The following is a 22578-nucleotide window of genomic DNA, read 5'->3' as shown; positions in this document are numbered from 1 at the left end:
TGGGCTAGGATGGCGCCAAGGCCCACCGGGCTCGCGTCCACCACGATTTCAGTGTGCCATGCGGGATTGAAGTATGCCAGGCGGTGTGCTTCCATCAGGACCCGCTTGATGTCGGAGAAAGCCTGGAGGCATGCAGGGGTCCATTCAAACACTGTATCTTTCTGGAGGAGTGTCCGTAGAGGGTCGGTGAGGGATGCGTAGTGCGGTATATATCGCGCATAGTAGCCAGCCATGCCAAGAAATGAGCTGACGTCAGCGACCTGTCGTGGTTCCTCCAGTTTGGTGATGGTGTCAACCTTATCAGGATCCGGCAGCATACCCTCGCTGGAAAAGATGTGTCCAAAGAATTTGAGCTTGGTCTTGCTGAAACGGCATTTTGCAACATTGAGGGTGAGGCCTGCTTCTTGGAGTGCTGCGCATGTGGCGAGCAGGGCCTTGTCGTGAGCCTCCTTCGATGAACCGAAAACGAGGATGTCGTCACTGTAATTCAGTGTGCCTTTGATTGGTCTGATCACCTGCCGGATGGCCTCTTGGAAGATTTCAGCGGCTGATGAGATGCCGAAGTTTAGGCGCTGATATCTGTATAGAACGTCATGGGTCGCGAATGTCGTGATGGGTCTGGATTCCGGATGCAGCTCCAGCTGATGGTATCCCTGGTTGAGGTCGAGTTTGGAGAACATCTGGGCGTTGTTCAGTTGCACTATCATGTCCTCGATGCAAGGGCCCGGAGGTTGCTGTGATGGAGTCTCCCGCCTTCACGTGTATTTCTATTAAACCCAGACGGGACGCCGTGTGGTAACTGAGCAGGCATCGGCTTCTAGCAAGTGACCGGATGATGTGTATTGATGTGTCTACTTTCCGGCCATTCAGGAGAAGGCGTTGTGTGAAACATCCTACTGTCAGTAGGGGGGTGGTGGCACCCCACTGAAATATCCTTGAGCGGGACTGTTGAAGTGCAGGTGGGTTCGGTAGCATGGCGTAGTCCTGTTCGCCCATAATGTTAACGGTAGCGCCTGAGTCAATCATGAATTGGAATTGTCTATTCCCCATTTTGATGGGGATCTTCGGGGCTTCTCTGGCCTCTTCAGTGTCGAGTATGAGGTTGACAAACTCATCTTGGTCGTATGAGTCATATGGTATGTCATATGCAGCTCCCTGCACCTCCTGGTAGAGAGGTTCAGGCCCATATTCTTCTGGTGGATGGTCATATTCGTCGGTGAAGTATTTGGTCTGATCAGTCTGCTCTGGCTGTGGTGGGAATCCCGGCGTGTGGTATTCGTCAATAGCTCTGACGTATCGCCTCTGTCCTTGGCTTTGTTGGTGGTATCGGGGTTGAAAGTGTCTAGGAGGTGGCGGACGGACGAACGTCCTGACTGGCGTTAGGGGTCTCGCGGGAGGAAATGGTACGCCTTCGCTGCACACCGAGTGGAAATGGCCTTCTCTTCCGCAGTTTGTGCATCGTTGAGACAGAGCAGGGCACGATCCTGTGTGCGGGAAAGACATCCCACAGCGATAGCATTGTCTCTGTAGGCGGGGTGTTTGGACGTTTTGAGTTCTGTATGGCTGTGGCCCCCTGTCACCTGGACGAGATGGTTGCATGGTTGCGATCAGTTCCGCAGCGTCGTGTCTGGGGTTGCTTGGGCTGGCAATGGATGTGGCTTGAGCATCGACCCTCTCATGTATGCGAGCGAGCTCGCTCACCTCCTGGATGGAGAGGGGTTTCTTCAAGAGCTGTTTCTTGAGGGCAGGGGATAAGCAACCTTCAATGACTCTTAATCTTATGGCTTCTTCCAGAGAAAATGCGTTGAATTGACAATTAGCACCCTTTACTCTCAGGCGGGTTATGAATTCATCAACTGTCTCCTGTGGCATTTGAGTGCACTTGTTGAAAAGGTAGCGTCCGTAGTCGCGACTGACTTCTATGATGAGGAGTTTGTCTAGGGCCTTTAGTAAGTCCTTGAAAGTGTTCTGTTCAGCTGCAGGAATAGTCTTGACCACAGTCTTTATCTCGCCTCCCACTAGATTAAGGAAGATGTCTCTGATGTTGGGGGAATTTCCATCCCCAGATCCCCTGACGTAATGCTGGAAATCTTCCATCCAAGCAGTTGAATCGGCTGCACTACGTGAGCCGGCGTAGGCGATCCTGGGTTGGACCCTGACGCGGAGGCCAGCGTGCTCATGATGCCGGACACAATATGTATTGAATGCTTTAGTTGGGTAGCGGACTCACCGGCCTCCGGCGTGTAGGGTGTCGCAGCAGGTGTCCAAAACGCTTCCCTGCACTGTGGTGTGCTGTGCCAAAGGCGTGTGGTGGTCCCGCAGGCTCCTTTGATCCACCGACGACCTTCTTGACCTTCTGGAGGTGTTGAGGAGAAAGGATGTCCGGATAGGAAAGGATGAGGCCTGGAGGTATTCAGGGCGTGTTGGTGAAGTACTGCGAGGAGGAAGAGGGCTTCCACTTGTGTGGGCTACCGGGATGCAGGAGGAGGAGGCCCGGGGCGTTCCCGGTGAGAACATTTTGGCGGATTGCCAGAGGAGGAGGCCCAGGGCGTTCAGGGCGAGAACGTTGGCGGACTGCCAGATGTGGATGCCTCGTGTGCGCTCGCGGCGCGGCGAGTGGCGGACAGCCAAAAGGGAGGAGTGGCGGATTGCTTTATGCGCGCTCGCGGCGCGTCGGGTGGCGGAAAGCCAAAGGAGGAGCGGCGGATCGCTGCGGAGGACTCCGTGGGCGCACGAGGAGAAACCTCGTCGCCAGTGTTGCCTCGGAGAGGCCTTAAGAAGGAGGACGCGCACACACGGAGATTGCACCTTGCTTCCTTTATTCCCCAAATACAAACTCTAACTGGCGCTCGAGGCGCCTTCTCCCATAATCCCCGTTTCCCTTTCCTCCTCCCGCCGTGTCAATAACTCCGCCCCCACAACGGTGGGGGCAGCACTCCTTAACCCATGAGTGCTTGGCAACAGGACCCAGATATCATCCATTTTTTGTACCTACTTTTTGGCCATTTTTAAAAAAACTACTGGCCGGATTCACACCAAATTTACAAATTCATGCTTTCAGGACAAAGATGCCACTCCTGGTGCAAATTTGCAAAAAAACAGCCAGTGGTTTGGGCTGTAGGCATGAGCAAATTCTTTTTTCCATTGCATTTTTGAGGAAAACCAAACATGGAAGAAACCTCACAAAACTTTGCAGAATCAATCTCTGGCTGCCATATCCTTTATTTTGCAAGGTTTGGTGAGGATTCGTCCGGGGGGGGGGCAAAGTTATAAGCCACCCAAAAAGTGCTCTTTCTATGAGTTGAGCAACTTAACCAAAACTACAGGGCCGCTACCGCAGGCCCTGCAATCCAGTGAAAAAAACGTGAAAAGGATGTTATGGTTAATTTGCACTAATAAAAACCAATGAAATTTAATGAAAACACTTTGTTAAAGGGACTTTATGGTTACAAGTAAAACAGAAAATCCCAGAAATGTGCCAGTTGTTGTAAGCTAAGCAACCATAACTTGTGAGACCAACATGCATTGCTAAGACTAACACCCAGAATATCGAAGATGACATCACTGTTAACATCACTCATCTGTGCCACTTGTTTTTATTCACTGACATATCTAAGCTAGGCAGTTTTGTTCACTCACAGTCAAAATATGAAAATTTAAAAGGTCTTGTATATCTAAACGTTAACCTTCTTTTATGTTCTTAAAGTACTTTTCACATGGTTTAGTCTCAGCTCAATGTGCACGCATATTGGGCAATAAACTAAGCAGGCCTCATACACACATTCCATTTGTATTCATGATGATGAATGTTAATGTTATTGACATTTTCTGGTGATGAAGTTTCTTTCTACCGTACTTTAGTTTCCCTAAATATGCCTCTGATTTGAATGCATTGTGCGTCTTCATATGCATTGTTTGTAATTACACAGGTATGTAGTACGTCTTGAATTATTAGCTATTTATTTCATGTTTAACATTACTCAAAATTCTGATAGGGTAGCATTCATTATTTTACTACCGAAAATTGCCAGATTAAAACAATTGTACTTCTATGATGCATGCTGAAGCCATTGCCTATCTGTAGGTATGATTAGGTTCCTGCATTAACAACAACACTCGAATATAATGTTGTGTCTAGATGAGTACATTCTTTAATACATTAAGTAGCTCATGATAGGTCTCCGGATCACCCCTGACATCTTGTTACCAACATTATAAACACAACCGCTTGCAGGGAATTATCATCAAAATTAATTTAATATATGATGTCTTCAGTAATGGCATTTGTGATGTCATCTTTGATGTCCTGGGTGTTAGTCTTAGCATTGCACGTGGTGGCGCAAATTATGGTTGCTTAGCTTACCATAAATTACACATTTCTGGGGGTTTTCGGGTTTAATAAATAAAACACAGGATAGATTTGCAAACCCATGTTTTGAGGTCCTTGCTGATGCTCCTTGTGAATTTATTTATTTTATTTATTCATCAGTTGTAAGGTCCTTTACTCAACAGAATTGTGTTTCAAAGCACCACAAGGCTAAATGGGAAGGGAACAGGGGAAATAATAACTGTGACAAAAACAACGATAATATATATACATTTGTGGTTTTACCAGGCCTTGTGGCATTTCGCCCATGCAAGTGGATTGATGAGAAGTGCAGGGGGGGCTGGAAAGGTGGAGCAGAGGAGTGGACAAATGCTGGGGGAGCACCCACGAGGGAATTGCTAAGGGGAGTTTTCTGCAATCCTGTTCAGCACTTCGGGCTGTAGCCACAAGCGATTATCTTTATTCTATCCCTATTTTGAAAAATGTTACAATATAGCTATGCCCTGGCGGCAATGGCCATGTTAACACCATTGCCTGTCCCTCATGTTCATGGCCAGTAGCCAGATTGTCCGGGTCAGTGCAATGGCCCGGACAATATGGCCACTGCCCATGGCCACAGGCTTTACCTCAGTCACCAAAGGTATATCACTATTTTTTGTACCTACATTATGACAGTTTTACAAAAAAAAACACAGACACATTTGCAAAACCATGCTTTCGGGTCCTTGCCAATGATCCTTGCATGAGTTTGCTGAAAATCCATAAATGTTTAATTTTTGGAAAAGTATCAAAATAAGCATGCAATCAATTGGCATATAACTTAGCCCCTTCTTGACAAAATCCATCTAGACTTTGCACAAACATTCAAAGTTGGGTCTATAATCTTTCTGAAAACATTTGTGCAGATTGGTTAAATGGCAACAATGCTATGAGCCATCTAAAAATGTTGAGACCATCCCCTCCAAATTTGCCGCTTCTTGACAAACTTTGCAAAAACATTCACATCTGGGTCTAAAACATTTTACAAATGTTTGTGCACATTCACCAAATGACACACAACTTATAAGCCTTTCAAATCTGTTGCCCCCCCCTCTAATTGTGCCCCCTTTTGGCAAAATGGCACTAAAATTTGCAGAACCATTCAGGGTCAGGTCTAGAATGATATTTCATTGGGTGGAGCCAAAGTTATAAGCCATCCAAAAACTGATTTTCACTGAACCTCTAGTGCAGAAATATGCATGGATGTCCCCAAACTGACATCATAGAAGAAAAAACACCTGATTTTGGGCTTTTTATGGCCATATCCCATCCCATCCACATAACCCCTTACCTCTCCAGAAATATTTTAATTTGTTTGACAAGTGCAATGTTATGTTTTTTAATGTTTTTACTGCGATGTCTGCGGAATATGGCACTGTTTGCGAATCCAACATGCTGTGTGTTTAAAAAATGTTGACACCCCTCATATTTTGAGAGGACAATTTAGCGAGCCCATACAACTCCTTGAACGTCACGCTGCTCTCTGATTGGTCCATGAGGGTGCCATCGACCGAACAGGGAAGGAAGTCTGCAGACCGGACCCAGATAGCACTAATTTTTTTATACCTACTTTTTGGACGTTTTAAAGGAAAACTACAGGACAGATTTACACTAAATATACAAAAGCACGCAGCTCGTGGAGCAAATTTGGTGAAGATTTGCCATCGGTTTGGGATGTGGGCATGAGCAAACTTGTTTTTCCTTTGATTTTATGAGGATTTTCACACATTTTGGAACCCCCCCCAACTATAACTCCCACCCCCCCAGATGAACCGCATCAAACTTCACATAATCATTCTGAGGGGGCGGCCATACACATATTATGCAAGGTTTGGTGAGGATTCGTCAAGGGGGGGGCAAAGTTATAAGCCACCCAAAAAGTACTCTTTCTATGAGTTGTGCCATTTAAACATAAATACAGGGCGGCTACCGCAGGCCCTGTAATATATGCACATACACATACATACATACATATGCATACATATAAACACATACCTTTTGCAGAAAAAGCTCCACAAGTTTAGATATGGGATTCACACATTTAAACATGATACATGCCTCCTTAGTGAGGAAACAACCCTCTAGTCTATGGTATAATACTAGATCATGTATGTTACCTTTAAATGTTTTAAACAGAAAATGGTCTTTCAAACGGCTCTCCATACTTTTCTGAGGCCATTCCTTGTGAGCAGGCACCAATTCCCTTCATAAACAACCCATGAAGCCTAAGGGCGTAAGATATTTAAAGTGACTCAAAACAGCTCATTAAGGCCAATACAGACTTAAGTTGTGCTAACGATTTCTGGTAAATTTACAATCATATAGATCAAGCATTAGCAAACTTGTTTTTAAATCCCTGCTTCAAAAGACATGTTTCTAATGTTATGCCCTCAAATTCAAATATGATGCTCACAAAGATCCACGTTCAAAATCATATCACCTGTTACAGAGCTGGCACAGACAAATCCTTACATTTCTCGTATCCAGTCAAATGATAATACAGTGATACGTATCATTTTAATAGGCACCTTCATTATGCAGGAGTAGGCCATTGAAACTATAGAGAATGCCTTAGTCAACTGGTCTTAATACAACTCCTTCATTCAGTATGGATCATTTCCTAGAAAACAGGACCTTTACTCATCAAGATTCCAGTCAACAGGTTCTATTTCGATCAAAATAATGGTCCAGGGGCTCTCTTTCCATCTGTGGTTACCACATCTGTCACTGTCTTTAATACATTCATGGCCAACTAACTAAAAGCCCAATTGAAGCCTCTTTGGCATTCACCAAAATGGAATGCGACTGGACTTCAGGTGTTCTGGGGTTTAATTGCTCTAATTAATGTGTTCTTGATTCCATTATGGAAATGGCCTGATAATGGAACCCACATGCTGTTCTTAACATGGGCAGGTTATCATGTAGATGCCATGTGAACAGTCAAGCATAAACTGTACAATGTGAAATTCACAACCTATTACCATGCACCCAAAATGGATGAGGAGTGAATAATGAGACATTTTACAGTACCTACATAAAAATAAACCTGGATTGGTTGAGTAGCCTAGAGGTTCCAGTGCCTACACTAATTCTTCTATGTTAATTGGCAAACATTCTATCCATATGCTAGTTGGCCTTCTGAATGAGGTTAATAGATTAGCTGGAAACTTTAAATTGGCCTCATGGTATATTTTAGGTGCAGGTGTTCCTCGCGAATGTACACAACATTATGCAACACTACAATATGAATTGGCAAACAACTTGGAGGTTATTGTCTTTGAAGTGCAAATTGCAAATAAAAGCACCCATTATGTTTCCGTTTGCTTATACAAAGCTCCCCCATTAAGGTGCAAACAAATTTAAAAATCGACAAAATCGCCCTTACACCGTCTTTTTTCCCTTCATTGTGCAAGACATGTAAATGCCACCCGTGGAAAAAGCCTATTTTTAGTAGTTGCTAGAAACACATTTTGCCTGATTTACAACAACAAAAACATCAGTGGAACTTTGCATTATTAAAATATGTGTGTAAATCGGGCCCTTGGATTCTTAGGAATCAAATTAATTGCCAGCTGCCTTAAAATCAGATGCTAGCAGTAATACGGGCAGAGATTTTATGGTAGAGCAGATAAGAGGGTCCAAGTTGTAATTCCACTATATGCCTCTGCCACACCATAAACATCATTAAAAATCTGGCTGAATATAAAAAGCATATCTAACAGTTTTACAAATGAGGTCTACACATTATGTTTATGGTCTAACAGATGGGAAATTAGCTCATGTGATAATTCTTCGCACCTCCTCTTCAGTGCCACTTAAATTGAGAACAGTAGTCATATCTTGAAAAAAAGGAGACTCCAGCTGGAATCAAATCCTCAAATATATATCATTATACGCTGTAGAATAGTGCACTTCGCATATATAGCACATCTTCATTTTTTTCATAATAAAGGTAGACGTTTTAAAAGGATAAATGTCTGCATCTCATTAGAAAGTTGTGCAAAAGATATGGGCCTCATTACGAGTCTGGTGGTATTCCGCTTGTAAATCTGTCGAAATACCACCAAACTCAAATACCGTTACTGCAAAGTTACAAGTGGTGTTAATTCTCCATGTTTGGACTCCTTGGCAAATTTTGGCAGATTTACGGCTAATGTAATTACCTTGAGATAAATCCACCGATTCTTGGACGTAAAGTGCGGGGTTCAATGCCAGCAACCTCCAGCAGCAAGGTGGAGAGGAAACTGCTTATTCTCCTCCAAAAATCAGCAGATTTACTGGACAGTAATTCCACTGGCGGTAAATCTGCCAAAAATAATAATTTGGCAGTGCAAGAAAAGTGGCGGTAACGAAATTAACACCACTTTTTTTCCCCTGACCATCAAACTTGCAACACAGCCCATTCTTTCCACTTTAGTGCATTGAAATTAAATAGCATTGCTTTTTAAAATTAAATGACATTTCATTAAATTAAAATATGGAGAGCGTAAAAGAGGGGAAATCAGTGAACAATGCAAGAAAGTGCAAAGTTTAATAGTGGTGTGGAGGATCCATTATCTGTTCTTGGCTGCATGTACATCCCATAGGGTTAAGACATAACTCATAGGTGGGTTTAAGGACTCTAATGACAAGCTGCAGTATTAAAATAAATATTATGGAAAAAATGTCCTATCAGTTATGGTTAAAGTGAATTACAAGCACAACGATGCAGTACATTTTTAGGAGTGCACCACTGTGAAATGACCAGTTACATAATACTTTATTATTTGAGTGTATGTTAAAATGCAGTACTTTTTGAGTGAATCAAGATCAGATTAATATGGTACTATGCATACTGTAGGTGCATGGCTGATTATTATTATTATTATTAGTAGTATTGATATTATTTGCTTTGTTATTAGGATATTTATTGAGCACAGACCTAGCTTCGGCAAGAAATGTCACTCTTTAAAATCGTAGGGGGGAAGAACACAGGGAGGGAAGCAGAGAAACAGGGGAGCATAGAAGTTAGCAACTGGGAGAAGTAGGGTGGGGAATGTGGCAGCAAGCGTTATACAAGCAACCAGGGGAGAAAACCATGGGGATCAAATCACCAAGCTTAGGTAGGGTGAGGAAGGATGGGTTTGTGCAGGTAGTTGTTAGTCAGAAGCTGTTCCTTGAAGAGGAGAATCTTGTGCTCCTTCTTGAACTGTAGAAGTGAGGGGATGAGTCTGATGTTGACAGAGAGGAGGTTACAGCGTTTCGGGCACAGACAGAGAAGACCTGACTTCTGGTTGTTTCCTTCCTACACTGGCTTACATCTGGTGGATTGTAGGCTTCAGGAGATGCTTAGTTTCTCAAGTAGGTAGATTGGGGACATCAGGGGGGCAGTATTGTTGAGGATGCAGCAGGATTTAAAGATGATAAGGACTTGCAGTGGGAGGCAGTGAACTTTGATGAGGGAAGGGGTGATGTGTTCGATTTTGCACAGTCCTTTGATGAGTCATGCAGCAACATGCAAGACACATCCCAGAGGTGCCAATGTAGTCTCTGGAAGGCCTTCCAAAAGGACATTGCCACCATCCAAGTGGGAGAAGAGCAAGGATTTGCAGCAGACCTAAAGTTGGTTTCTGGGATGAGGGCTTGATTTTCTGCAGGAGAGAATGTTGGTACCAAGCCTTTTCATGTCTTCCTTGCTATGTGCTGATTAAAGGAGAGGTTCCTGTTGATGTTGAACCCAAGGCACTAGGGGCAGATGGCCATCCGGGGAATGATGCCCTCCAGGTTCAACGCCAACATGATGCCCACATCAACACCACCAAAAGAAAATGTGCCAGTTCCACCTCTCACCAAGAGCAGGAACACACCTTTCAGAAACGCTAATGGGTGAGTCACAAGAAATCAACAACAGCAGTCTTGGATGTCTGAGCTCTAAAGGTTGACATGCAGACGTAACAATAGACATGGAATCATTCAAACATGGGAAACATATTTTGTGCATGCCACAGGTGTGGGTCCTAGGTTTCAGTGATGCAGCTGAATCATTCCGCCAATGTTGACAGTTGGAGACATGGAATGAGTAACCTGTTGTGATGGAGTTCCCAGTCTGCTCTTTGCAAGCTAAATCGGAACATAGTCTGTAGTGCTAAGGTATTTATGAGTACTGCCAACCCTTAGCCTGAGCATGTGGAGTGCAATCTCTGTGAAATTGACCTCTTATGAGACAGGGAACATAGAGCTAAACATGAAATGAAGATGAGCACCAGTCAACAACAGCACCCAGGGTGCAGCCAGCGTTGAGTGCTACACACCATGTTGAACTATAGGTGACTGTAGTCTTGGATCAAGACAGGGGGTCTCGAGTTGCTTATCTTTAATACTGAGAACACTTGTAAACTTCATTAATTTGTCGCTAAATGGTGACTTATCTTGGCCACCATTAGCAGCTGTGCAGAAACATCTAAACTGCAGGATCCACATCTGACCCAGGTGCATGAATTGCTGGTTTTGAGAGCAAAGCATGCCGAATATATTTTGCTTTGCATTATCCAAGATTCAGGAGGGCCAGAAAGACCAATCAAATTGAACAAAAATTGGATTTCCTGGTCTTTCCAGGCTCCTTGCAAAATGACTGACTCACTGTGACAGTGCAATCATTTATTTTCATTATTAGCTGCTACACAGAACTAGAAGCAGAATAGTCTTAAATGTGAACGAATAAAACAATGGACTAACGTAATGTCTGGATGCTGGCAGTGGGTGTGGGAATTTGTACTTTATACAGCTTAGTTAAAAGCAATGAGGAAACCATGTGCGAGCTGGAGACATATCAATGCAGGCAGCAAATTCTGCTAATGGTCAAAGCAAGTGAAATAGTTGTGATAACAGATGGATTAGAAGTTACTGAGATAAGGACAGGCTATCCACCGGCAAGATGTCGCGCCTAAGTCAATTGCATGGCTTTCAGAGGGAAGCTCTTCCAATCATTTTAATGAGGGTCAAATGACTGTTAATTAAGCAATAAACCCTGAGCCGCAGGGGCATTACCGAGTCAGGTAATGGCCTGGGGCCGATAGTTATAGGCCCGAGTGAAGCGACTCGGCAATGCCCCCGCGGTGAGGTGTTTATATCTATTAGTACCCCAGCCCGCCAGGCCAGGGTAATAATAGCTTTGTTTTTGTTCCGAAAAAAATGTCCAAGAAAATGGCCGCCGGGAAGGGAAAACGGAGTCCGTTTTCCCTTTCCTTGGTGGCCATCGGGAGCTGACTCGCAGGGGCACAAGTGTTCCCAGCGCGTTTGCTTCTGAAAACGAGAAATACGAAGGTAAGTGGGGTTGGGAGGGTGGGGAGAGGATTTTGTGCAGGAGACCGGGGAGGGGAACAAAAAAATGTACCCGAATCCCCGGTGGGGGACGATGGTAGCCTCGAGCTGTGTGGCGGCTCGGAGCGGGTATGGCCACCGGGAACAAAGGAGTGGAATCCCGGCTGAGGGATTGTCGGCCGGGTAAAACCCTGGCGACGGCCAATCAGAATGGTTGTTACATTTTGGTTGACCCTCTCTGGGAAATAATAAAGCTTATTGTGACAGTGGTGAATATGTAAAGCAAGGCAAAAAGCAATGTAAATCAATAAAACACACATGTAATTAACTTTCTTAAATTACTTATGGAAAGGTAATGTACTCGAGTGCATGTACCCAGCAGTTGCTATTGGTACCTGTTCAGATATTGTCATACCCTTATGTGTGCCTTATAGTAGTTCAAATAACCAAAAGAGACACGTGTGAAGCATGTTAACTGTTTATCGATCCGGCAAGTGACATTCAGTACATATGCTAAGGTGTCTTTTAGAGAGGGGAACCACTGCTAGAGGGATCCTATAGAGGATACCTCCACTCTGATCACAGGCGCCTTGCTGCCTTCAAATGGAGATGTAGCTGTAAGAGCTTTGCTAACAGTACTTTCATGAGCATAGCATCCAGCTCAACCTTTGGAGGGGCCGGAACACCACGATGAGTGTGGTTGCTGTCTCGCACTGCACACCCTCCCCGGAAGTGGCCTTGACATTCAGCTCGCATGTTGGAGAGGGGAACTAACCTTCTGTGTATTCCAAAGAACAGGCACACTACAGTGCCGGCATGGGAGTATGGCAAAACGTGTGCACTTGCGCACATGATCCTACCATGTCTACCTGCCAGATTAGTTACCACGGCCCCTGATGCCTATCATTTCTGTAATAACCATTTATGACATTTTGTCTGACTTTTCTGGAGGAATTAACCCTTTTTCATTGTGTTTGGTATGAAAATAATTGTTTTTATTTTGCTCTACTTCCATGATATTACATGACTATTAGGTTTTGTAAGACAATGTTTATGTCACATTTGAAGTACTTAAACCAAAGAAAACTGAGAACAATGGCGTTTCAGCGGGTTTGGCTTTGACAATAACCTTGCTAAAATCTAATACTGCAATAAAGTGTAGCTGACACTATTTCTATTGAACGTCCTATTATGCCTATGGTGTGACTGTAAAATCATGTGCTATTTTAAATACCTCCTACTTTTAAGTTATCACCTCATTATAAGTTGGGACTGCATGGGATTTTTACTAAATGAGGTACATAAAAATTGATGAAATGGTGAAATAATCCATATTTACCCGTGCAGTACTTCCTATGTACCCCATAAGAGAAAACCTCATGAGACTCTACTCATAATTAGATGGTATTTTGAGAGTATGAGGTATTTACAGGACCACATGTTTTTAGCATGGCCAAGATAATGATATTGATGTCCTATGTAGAAATTATTGCAATCTATATCCAAACAGTAGAGAGATTAATTAATTATTTGAGTTTTGTAAAAACAGATCCTTTCAGAACGTTTCTTTTCTCCAAACATTAATAACATTTTTTTTCACATCCCCTTTTTTCAGCCTATGTTGAAGATATTGCCCGGATAATTAAGAGGAGCAGGAGAGCCATATTTGTCCTTAGCCCAAGGTACATCAATGACACAAATCTATTTGAACTGCAAACAGCAATCAAGTGTAATTTAGAAGATGACTCTTTAAAATTAATTTTTATCGAATACAAACATTTCGAGGAACCCAACTCTCTGCCAAATGTCATAAAGAAAGCTCTTCATGTTTTGCCAGTGGTTTCTTGGAAAGAGAAATACGGCAGATCACCGTCATCAGCTTCAAAATTCTGGAACACCATTCGATATCATATGCCTGTTAAGAAGGGTCTTGTGTCAAAAAAGACATATTTTGATGTATCCCATTGCTAATCTATCCCTCTCTGAAATGCAAGCTATACCAATTAGAAAACACAGCATACCTTGCATCATCGTCATGTCTCACATAATCAACTCTATGGTTAATCCCTTCATCCACCTGCAGAGATGGGGCAAATTACATTATTTGTGACTAATACATCTTTTGTTTGATATTTATATCAACCTTCTATTGCCAATGCCTTGAATTATGTTATGTTCACATCACAGCAGTAAATGACCATTTCTGTCTTTCATTGCCTCGCTTCAGGCTGACTTCAGGATATCTAAAAAAAAAAAAAAATGTTTTCTGTAGCATCAATTTTTATTTGCAAGTAGTGTCTCTGCAAATGCCTGGCAGATCAGAAGAGAACAATTGTTCCATGGAAGCGTGGCTTCTCCAAAGTGAAATTTAAAAACATTAATTAACAATATGTGCATCTGCAGGTTTAATGACTCATTTATTTCTGACTTTTAACGTGGTGTTTGCCACAGAGGTGGCTTCAGATTGCAATTGCAAATGGGAGAGTGAGAAGGAGCAGTGTAAGAGGACCGAACGTACAGGCCAGCTTGATCACGGGGTGATGTTAAGCATTCCATGAACTTTAGGTGTTCGGGTTCATGAGTAAGGACAGTTGCAGTAGAGTTCCACTCTTTCCCTCTGTGGATAACGAATGTCAAGAAGAAATGACGATTTCGAGACTATTTCCATAAAAGATAACCAAACAAAAAAAAAAGTACAGTAATACGTATAATAGGACAATATGCTAAACATTCTCAAATAAAACAAAAACAGGGAAATAAGAGACGGATTCAGCTCCCCCAGACAATCTGAAGATGCTTGTGACTTTAAAACCCATGTCATCAATATTCAGAGGCATCCAGACCCAAGAGCACAGCAAACATGTCTACTAAACATAACATGTTTGGAGCACGAATAACAGCATAGTTGATTGTACATTATTTGGCCTGATTGAGCATGTAGCACGTGACCATGCTATATTGGTCAAAAACGTCATAATACAGTTAGGTAAGCATATTTCATTATTATTAAGGAAGTATGGTATAATTATAATTAAAGTGCCCAACAAACTGCTTCTTTGGGTATTAGTTGTATGAGTAAATGGTGCAGATGTCAGTGAATACATGCTCTGTTTCTTAAGTGGTGCTAATGTGGAACCACAGATAAGTGCATATTTTGGTCATAGTACAATAAAATGCAATACCGAATCCACATGTTTGTATAGAATAGACATACATGTATTGTACTGGTTGAGCCTTGCCACCCAGCCAAGGTATCATCAATTGGTAGACATGTGAGTCCCAAACTAATTAACCATCTTCTGTTTTTAGGCGCATGGATACATTTCAAATAGTTCTCAATGGCACCTTGAGAATTGGTAATGCTGCCTGTATAGAATGAAAAGTGTCTCTGTCCGCCCTCCTGGTGTTACCTGGCAGTTGAAGAGTGTGGGGCATTTAACTATTGTCAACCATTATTGACGCCTATCAATTTAAATTAAATATATCATGAATTATTTATTTACTTTCTTGAATTTAGAAAGTAACAATACATGTATGACACTTGCCAATAATTTCAAATTGATGGTTTCCCAATAAACATAGACATTGCAGAACCGCTCTCCTCCAGGGTCTTCCTAGCTGTAATGTGTGGGGCCAATCGTTATGAGACATAGAAATGGTTTATTGATGTTGATTATAAGGAGTCCATTGCAATCTAAGTTGCTTGTTAGCTCCGAACGAAAAAGGTAGGAAGGAAGAAGTCTAACATTTTTTCATAGTCCTTCATTCAGATTGTGTCATTGCAGAGGGTGATGGGAGGTGGCAGCAAAGGCAACATTCCGATGTCAGCATATCAATACTGTAGGCAAAATCATTTAACAATCAATATTGGTGAAGACCCCAATGCTGACCTGAGGCAGTTGACACAAAACGCCCACTTGTATGATGGTTTGCCAGGATAGTACAGGGGGTTGCCGAGTTTCTTTCTCTGGGGTTAGGTCTCCTGCCTCGGAGGGGAGGGGGCGCTCAATTGCCATTAGTTGTGTGGAGGAGCATTCTGTACTTTAGCATGTTTTTCTCTTGATATGGGTTGATTCTCCACATAAGGCATATAGCAAAACGGTTGTGTCTTCAGCTTTTTATGGTTTGCATATGGCATAATTGCATGACCTCTACCCTGGGGTAAGCTGGTGGTTGCAGAAAACGGTTCTGGAGGTCATTGATACTTTTGGGGCCAGGCTCTGATGCTTCCCCTTTGACAGCAGTTTTGAAGCACTTCTGAAGAAGAGGTTGTGTTAAAATCACTGATCTACATGAGCAGACTTTGGCTGAACCCAAGGGCAAGGGTACACTAAATGCATGTTCACAGAGTCTTGGGGAAAATCTTGTGGCGAGAGGTCTCCCTTGGTATCGACAAAATGGTTCTCCGGCTAAGATAATTCAGACCTTTTTATGATTCTGGAAAAAATGTCCACTATGGACCTTGACATTCTTATTGCCATTACTGTGTGGGTCAGAATCTGGAGGAAAGCATCCACCTGCTCTACGGACTGGGTTGACATTCCATGGAAACTCAACATGAAAAAAGAGGAGTACCTATGGCATGGGCGATGCTTGCAAACAAAGATCCTCTACTGAAAATGAGGTTGTGGGTGCCTAAAGATTGCAAGAATTTTGTTAAAAATGTAAAGAGTCTGTAATGGTAGTCCTTTGTGTATTTGTGACAAGCTTTCTCTTTAGACTGTGATGTATCTGTTCTTGTAATGCCCGTCTTATTATGGCATGCCCATTATCCCATTGATATCAGCATTTGATCAGTTTGAAGTGCACACTGTAAAGCCAGTCTTGCATTTCGTATTCACGAATGACATTCACTCTCATGAAACTCATGCATTGGTAATTATTTATTTTTTGTAGTGAACATGGAAAATAGGAAATGGGGACAGGCGAAGAATGACCATGGTTGACTGTTAGCTATCCTTCCACCATCTCTCCCTATGAAGGGTAAATACACCATCATACTAAATGAACATACATTTGTGGGGATGTCTCCCCTAAGAACACATTTCATTGGATAATGTGGTTATTGGGGTTCCAGATATAAAGACACCTGGGAAAAGGTTGCCATGGGGGGGGGGCTATTTGCCAAAATGTTAACTCCCAAGAAAATCAAGCACTTTCCCCAAACATTCTAGGACTGGATTTAAATAGTAAATAATAAAAAAATACCCATTTTAGCCTATGTGGAGTAATACTTTTACGGGTGCAAGGAAAACAATGGCTACCTGGTGCCTTTTACCCACTGGAAAGTTTCACATAGAACTGGATATTGTTGCAAGGGATTGGCTCATAACTATGCTAGATGGATATATTTTCTGTTGCAGTTTGTCTTCAAATCATGTATATTTTACTGTTTGCATTTTTAGAAATATTGTAAATTGGTATTTAATGGAGTCAAACCGCATCTTGTCGATGGTATTATGCTTTATGCTATATTTTTTTTTAAAATGTTATTTTAATACACTGTTCAAAATGTGATGTTTTAAATATATATCTTTATGGACATATTTGTGAAGTTTTGAGGATGAATACAATCTTTAAAATACATATTTTCTTAATTTTTGTATTTACTTTGTGTGTAATTGCATTGCAATTTTTACAAGAGTGTTGCAGATCATAGTTAAAAGAATGTTGCAGATCAAGGTTAAAAGAGCCACAAAGTAGAGAACAGGACAACAAGGAGGAAGATGAGCGAAAAGGAATAGGAAAGTGATGATGAAGATGAGGCATAAAATGCATGGATAAAGGACCGAGGCAGCGACTGTTAGAGCCAAGACTGACGGGCATAGTCAGAAGACAAACGTTTAGTTCAAATGCGGTCTTTCATCCGGAACCTGGCCTGGACAGTTGTTTCAAGGGCAGTCTGTGTGGCGATCTTTTAAAAGGCCTTTTCCAGGATTTTTACTGTGGCTATTGTCCATTTCGTTTTCTCCCCTGACATCAGCCTGTTCCACCATGCGGTTTCTTCTTCTTCTGTCATTCCAGGGAGATCTATGCACAGGCTGTTCAGGTATGTGGCTCTTGTCTCTCTTAGCTCTGGACATTGTAGCAGGATATGTTTTATTGTTTCTGGATTATTTGGCTGGGCACATAGTTTACATTCTTTGGTATTTGCTTGCAGCCTGATTGCCTGAATTTCACGTGTCGGAAAGAGGTTTAGGCGAGCTCTCATGTAAAATTTCCTTGGTTGTTTGTTTGGAAATGTGATGCAGTATGCCATAGGTACTTTCAGTCTATTGAAATTTGGAGAAAGATGCTTGTTTAGTTTATTTGATTGGGCTTTCTCAAGGGTCTCTATCCAATCCTGGGCAGCCATTTTGGATTTTACTCTTACTGGGTTAGCTTTTAGATCATCTTCGGTACATGCAATCTCGTTTAGCTTCTCTCTGAGCTTGTCTACCCACCGGTTTAGGACAGTTAGATGTCGATTTGCTATTTCGGTAGCAATGATTTTGTAGATGGGCGGGCTGTCGGGTACGAGGGTATTTCTAAGCAGTTGCATTGACCATTGCAGCACTGTCGCTTCCAGGGAGAGTAGACCAAGCTCTCTCCTGATGATGTCCATAGAGGTAGCGTTGGGTAATCCTAGTACCGTTTTCCATATGTAGCCCTCCAGTTTCCGCCAGATTTCATTTGGCATAGTCATGGTTGCGCCCATTCCATAGGTAAGGGTTGGTACAACCTTACCTTTGTAGTACTCTAACGCTGGTACCAGTGAGAATTTACCATATTTTTTGTCAATAATTTTCATTTGGGCTGCAAGGTTTTTTGTTTTTTCCCATAGTGACTTTTGTATTGCTGATTCGTTCTCCGAGTGGTCGATGAGCACTCCTAGGTATTTGAAGCTCGTAACTACTTTGATTCAACTTTGTCCAGAGCCCACTTGTGACCACAAAAGTGATGGGTGGAAGGTTTCGAATTAATCTAAACCACTGGCAAATGCTCTGGGCAACCTTCCACACCACTGTTTTTAGCCCGTCTGTGCCATTGCAAAGGGGACCAGCCATGTGCAAATCAGTCAGCAGCTGCCGCCACCGAAGGTAGCAGCCCAACGCGAACTGCTAGGCCAGGTCCCCTCTGCACAGAAAACCAAGCAACCCCAGACACGTTTCGGCCTTGTTGGACCTCCTCAGTGAGGTGCAGCCTGGTTCCCTGTGGCGCATGATCTTCATGGTGCTTTTTCCCAGGGTTACTATTTTCATTTTCAATGTGTTTATTTTTAGATTGTTTCGATCCATATATCAAGGCAGGTTGGTAAATTGGTGTTGTAAGACAATTTGGGTTTGATCTAAGAGTATAAGGTCATCAGCATACAGTAGGTGCAATATATTTATTTTTCCCAACTTGGGTGGGAATGTTCTGACTGATGCTTCCATTTCTTTGAGATCCCTCAAGAAAGCGATAAACAATGCCGGGGCCAGTGGGCAGCCTTGCTTCATTTGCCGCTCCAAGGGTATCTCTCTTGATAGGAGACCTTGGTTGTTTAGACGTACTCTTAACTTTGTGTTTGTATGTAGGGCCATCACGGGGTCCAGCACTTCTCTTGGGCACTTACATTGATCCAGTTTGGTGCAGAGAATTTGCCTGTCTACTGTCGAAGGCCTGTGACAGGTCTACAAATGCCAAGAAGACCATGGGAGCGCCTTGTTTAACCTTTAATTTTTTAAGGTTTAAGATTAGAATGTTGACTGTAGTGCTCCCTTTCTTTAGAAATCCCATTTGGAATGGGTCGTTGGCCGGTGACGTTCTAGCCCAATTTCGAAAGTGTGCCAGGAGGAGGGTGGCAAAGATTTTGCCTATTATGTCCATCAGGGCGATGGGACGGTAGTTACTCGGATCTTCTCTATCTCCTCGTTTGAAGATCGGTACCACCACTGCTTTGGACCATGATGGAGGAAGGACTCTTGTCTGTCTGCACTGGTCGAAGATGATACTGATAAAGTTGGTGCATTCTTCGATATTCTGTTTGAGGGCTATGTTACTTAGGCCATCAGGGCCGGGAGCTCTTGATTTTTTAAGTTTCATTATGAAGTTCTTTATATCGTCTATTGAGGATACGTTGATCAATGGCATTTCGGCTCCTCTTTCAGGTAGCGACTTGTGATGTGGTGGAGCCCTGAACAGGTTTTCAAAGAATTTGCCCATTCATCTTCGCCTACTGAGTTTGCGATTTGGTTTTCCATCTTTTTTTTGTTTTTTTGATAAGTGCCCAAAAGTCACTGTTTTTTTTGTGCTCAATGGCCGAAGCATTTCCTCTGCATCTTTTTGGAACATTTCGTGTCTATGACCTAGCAGCCAAGATTAGTATTTTCTGTTTTCCTGTAGCCAAGTGTTGTATGCCATTGATGAGTTGGCTTTTATAGTTTGTCTTTTCAATTTTCTCAGTGCTCTTTACATATTACATATTGTTGTATGTCATAATTTTCTTTCATTTGCCACAAGTGGTGTCAGAGTGAGATACAAAAGGACCTGGCTGGACAGTTGACTCCATGTGAATAATGGCGACAACGATAACCATGACACACCCAAGAGGAGTTGTTTTGACCTTTGCTAAACTAACCTTAAAATACTCTACAGCTAGCCAGAGAGAGCATCAATATTGGACCAGTCAAGTGCACATGAGTGCAGCATCAGGGCATCATTGTGGTGCTAGAGTCAGAGTAATAGATCATGAACACACCCAGACCAGGACTAGCATTGATACATGTTAATGAAGGTGGAAACAGGTGTTCTAGATGAAATGTGAAGAACACATATTGACATGTTAATTTTTGTGGTTCTCCTCTTTGATATACAGAGTGAAAGTAAGACAAATCATATGTGAATAGATCTGCTACCCCAAGTTGGAAGAGGTAGATAATTTGGATGCAGCAGGATGGGGTTTGTGAGGGTTAGAGAAGTGTAGAATATTTCCAACAAAAAACGAAAAGGTAAACAAAGAGAATGGATTCCACTGATACATCTGAAAGACAAGAACTTCCTGTCTCCTCTGACTCCTATACAGCCCAACTAGAAGATCTTCTTCTAAAATAACCAGAGAACAACCTTTGAAGAAGGCATAAAGTACAACAGAGTATTCTTCGGTGAGAAGAGACACCTCCTGTGTAAAGTCAAATTAGATCCCAGAGGTGATTGGCAACCTTCCTGGCATCTATTATGTCCAAATTCCCACCAAAGAACTGAATGGGTCTGGCCCATCCCCATCTCACTGTGACCCATTTTGTAGTAGCGCCATATTGTATGCCACGTCTATTGGCCTGGGGTATACAATAGGATAGAAAAGTACTGTCAGACGTGCAAGAGCTGTAAAACAACGTGACAGCTATGTTCCCAAGACACCTTAACAATTGCTTTTCATTATTAATGGTCTGGTTGGGGGGACAGCCATGGATGTCATATATGCTCAAAAGTTTGCAAAGCCAACAAAACTACTACTGGAATATAATCTCCAAAGCCCCACACTCATCCAGGGAACTCTTTAAGCTCATCTCTGAATTTTATTCCCCTGCATGCTCCACCTACTCCCCCAGGTACACTCAATCCCTTTGTGACTCTCTCTCAGACCACTTCTAAAACAAACCCCAAGAGAGACACACTTCCATCCTCTCTAACATCTCGACCCTCCCCCTCTACCCCCATCCTCACCCACAGTGTCAGAACCACCCTCCACCATCCCAATTTTCTCCACCTTCTTTCCACTCTGCCCCCCAGAATTCCTGAATCTACTATCACGTAGCCAACCATCAGGATCCCCAGGAGACCCCTGCCCACCTCCTTCTTGCTAAAAGAAATCCTAACATCCACCTGTACCAGCAATCTGGCACGATCAATCATCAACACATCACTCACTTTTGGTTTCTTCCCAGTAGAATTTAAGACACCGTACATCAAGCCCCTGCATAAAAATACCTCCCTCAGCCTTCTTGACCTGACCCACTACAGACTTATTTTGAACAACCGCTATATATCCAAATTAGCAGACAGCGTAGCATACTTTGCGTCGTCTCAGAATGAAACAATATCCTTGACTCTGCCCAATCAGGCTTCAGACCATTAAGAGGAACAGAACCCTGCACACTCTTCATCTGTGATAACCTCAAATGACACACAGACTCAGATGGCTGCACTGCCTTAATTCTACTCGCCCTCTCTTCAGCGTTCGACACCAAAGACCACTTCATCCTCAACAAGTGATGACATGCTCAATTTGGCTCTGAAATGGATATCCTCCTTCCGTTCCAATAGATATCAAATAGTACACTTGCTCCTTTCTCCTTGGCTCCCCTCTCAGTCCCCCACGGAGTGCCGCAAGGTGCCTCACTCTTCCTTCTCCTATTTAACATCTACATAAGCCTGCTGCCTGCACTCATTCAATCTCACGGGTCATCATGCTACAATTGTGCCAACAACACCCAACTCATCTTCAAAATCTCTGTCAGCCCTTCCACTACCTCTCCTGATCTTGCAGCCTGCCTCTCTGAGATAGAACACTCGATTACTGCCAATCACCTCCTATTCAACCCAGGCAAAACTGAGATAATGCTATGTGCGAAAACAGCCCTGTTCCCTCCACTCACCCCTTGGCCACTCTCGCTAAGCCCCCCACCTCCAACACAGTAAAATATCTCCATTATGGATGCAAACTTGACCCGGTCAAACCACATAAACACTGTGCTAAAAAGCTGTTTCCTCCACACACACATCCTTCTCTGCCTCTTCCCTTTCCTGACGTTCCCACACAGAGTCACTGCGATAGTTTCAATTGTCCTTTCACAACTAGGCTATGCCAATGCATGTTTCCTCGCAGCTGAGAAAACCCCAATGAGTACAAAATGCTGCCATAAGACTCCTCTTAGCCCTAGACCATAGAGAAC

The 22578-nt window shown here is 42.9% G+C and overlaps 1 protein-coding gene across 1 annotated transcript in view; it reads left to right on the top strand.

Moving 5' to 3' along the window:
- Positions 1-17221, top strand: part of IL18RAP (interleukin 18 receptor accessory protein) — a 644980-nt gene extending 627759 nt beyond the window's left edge. The window contains exon 11 of the mRNA XM_069636930.1: positions 13281-17221. Within this exon, the coding sequence (XP_069493031.1) occupies positions 13281-13636 (356 nt within the window). The 3' untranslated portion in view covers positions 13637-17221. The remainder of the gene's footprint in view (positions 1-13280) is intronic.
- Positions 17222-22578: the final 5357 nt, after the last annotated feature.

The sequence above is a fragment of the Ambystoma mexicanum genome, chromosome 7p, assembly GCF_040938575.1.
Source record: "Ambystoma mexicanum isolate Mex_15411 chromosome 7p, UKY_AmexF1_1, whole genome shotgun sequence".
Classification (NCBI taxonomy): domain Eukaryota; kingdom Metazoa; phylum Chordata; class Amphibia; order Caudata; family Ambystomatidae; genus Ambystoma; species Ambystoma mexicanum.
The sequence above is the reverse complement of the archived record's forward strand: the minus strand, read 5'-3'. Positions and strand labels throughout refer to the sequence as shown.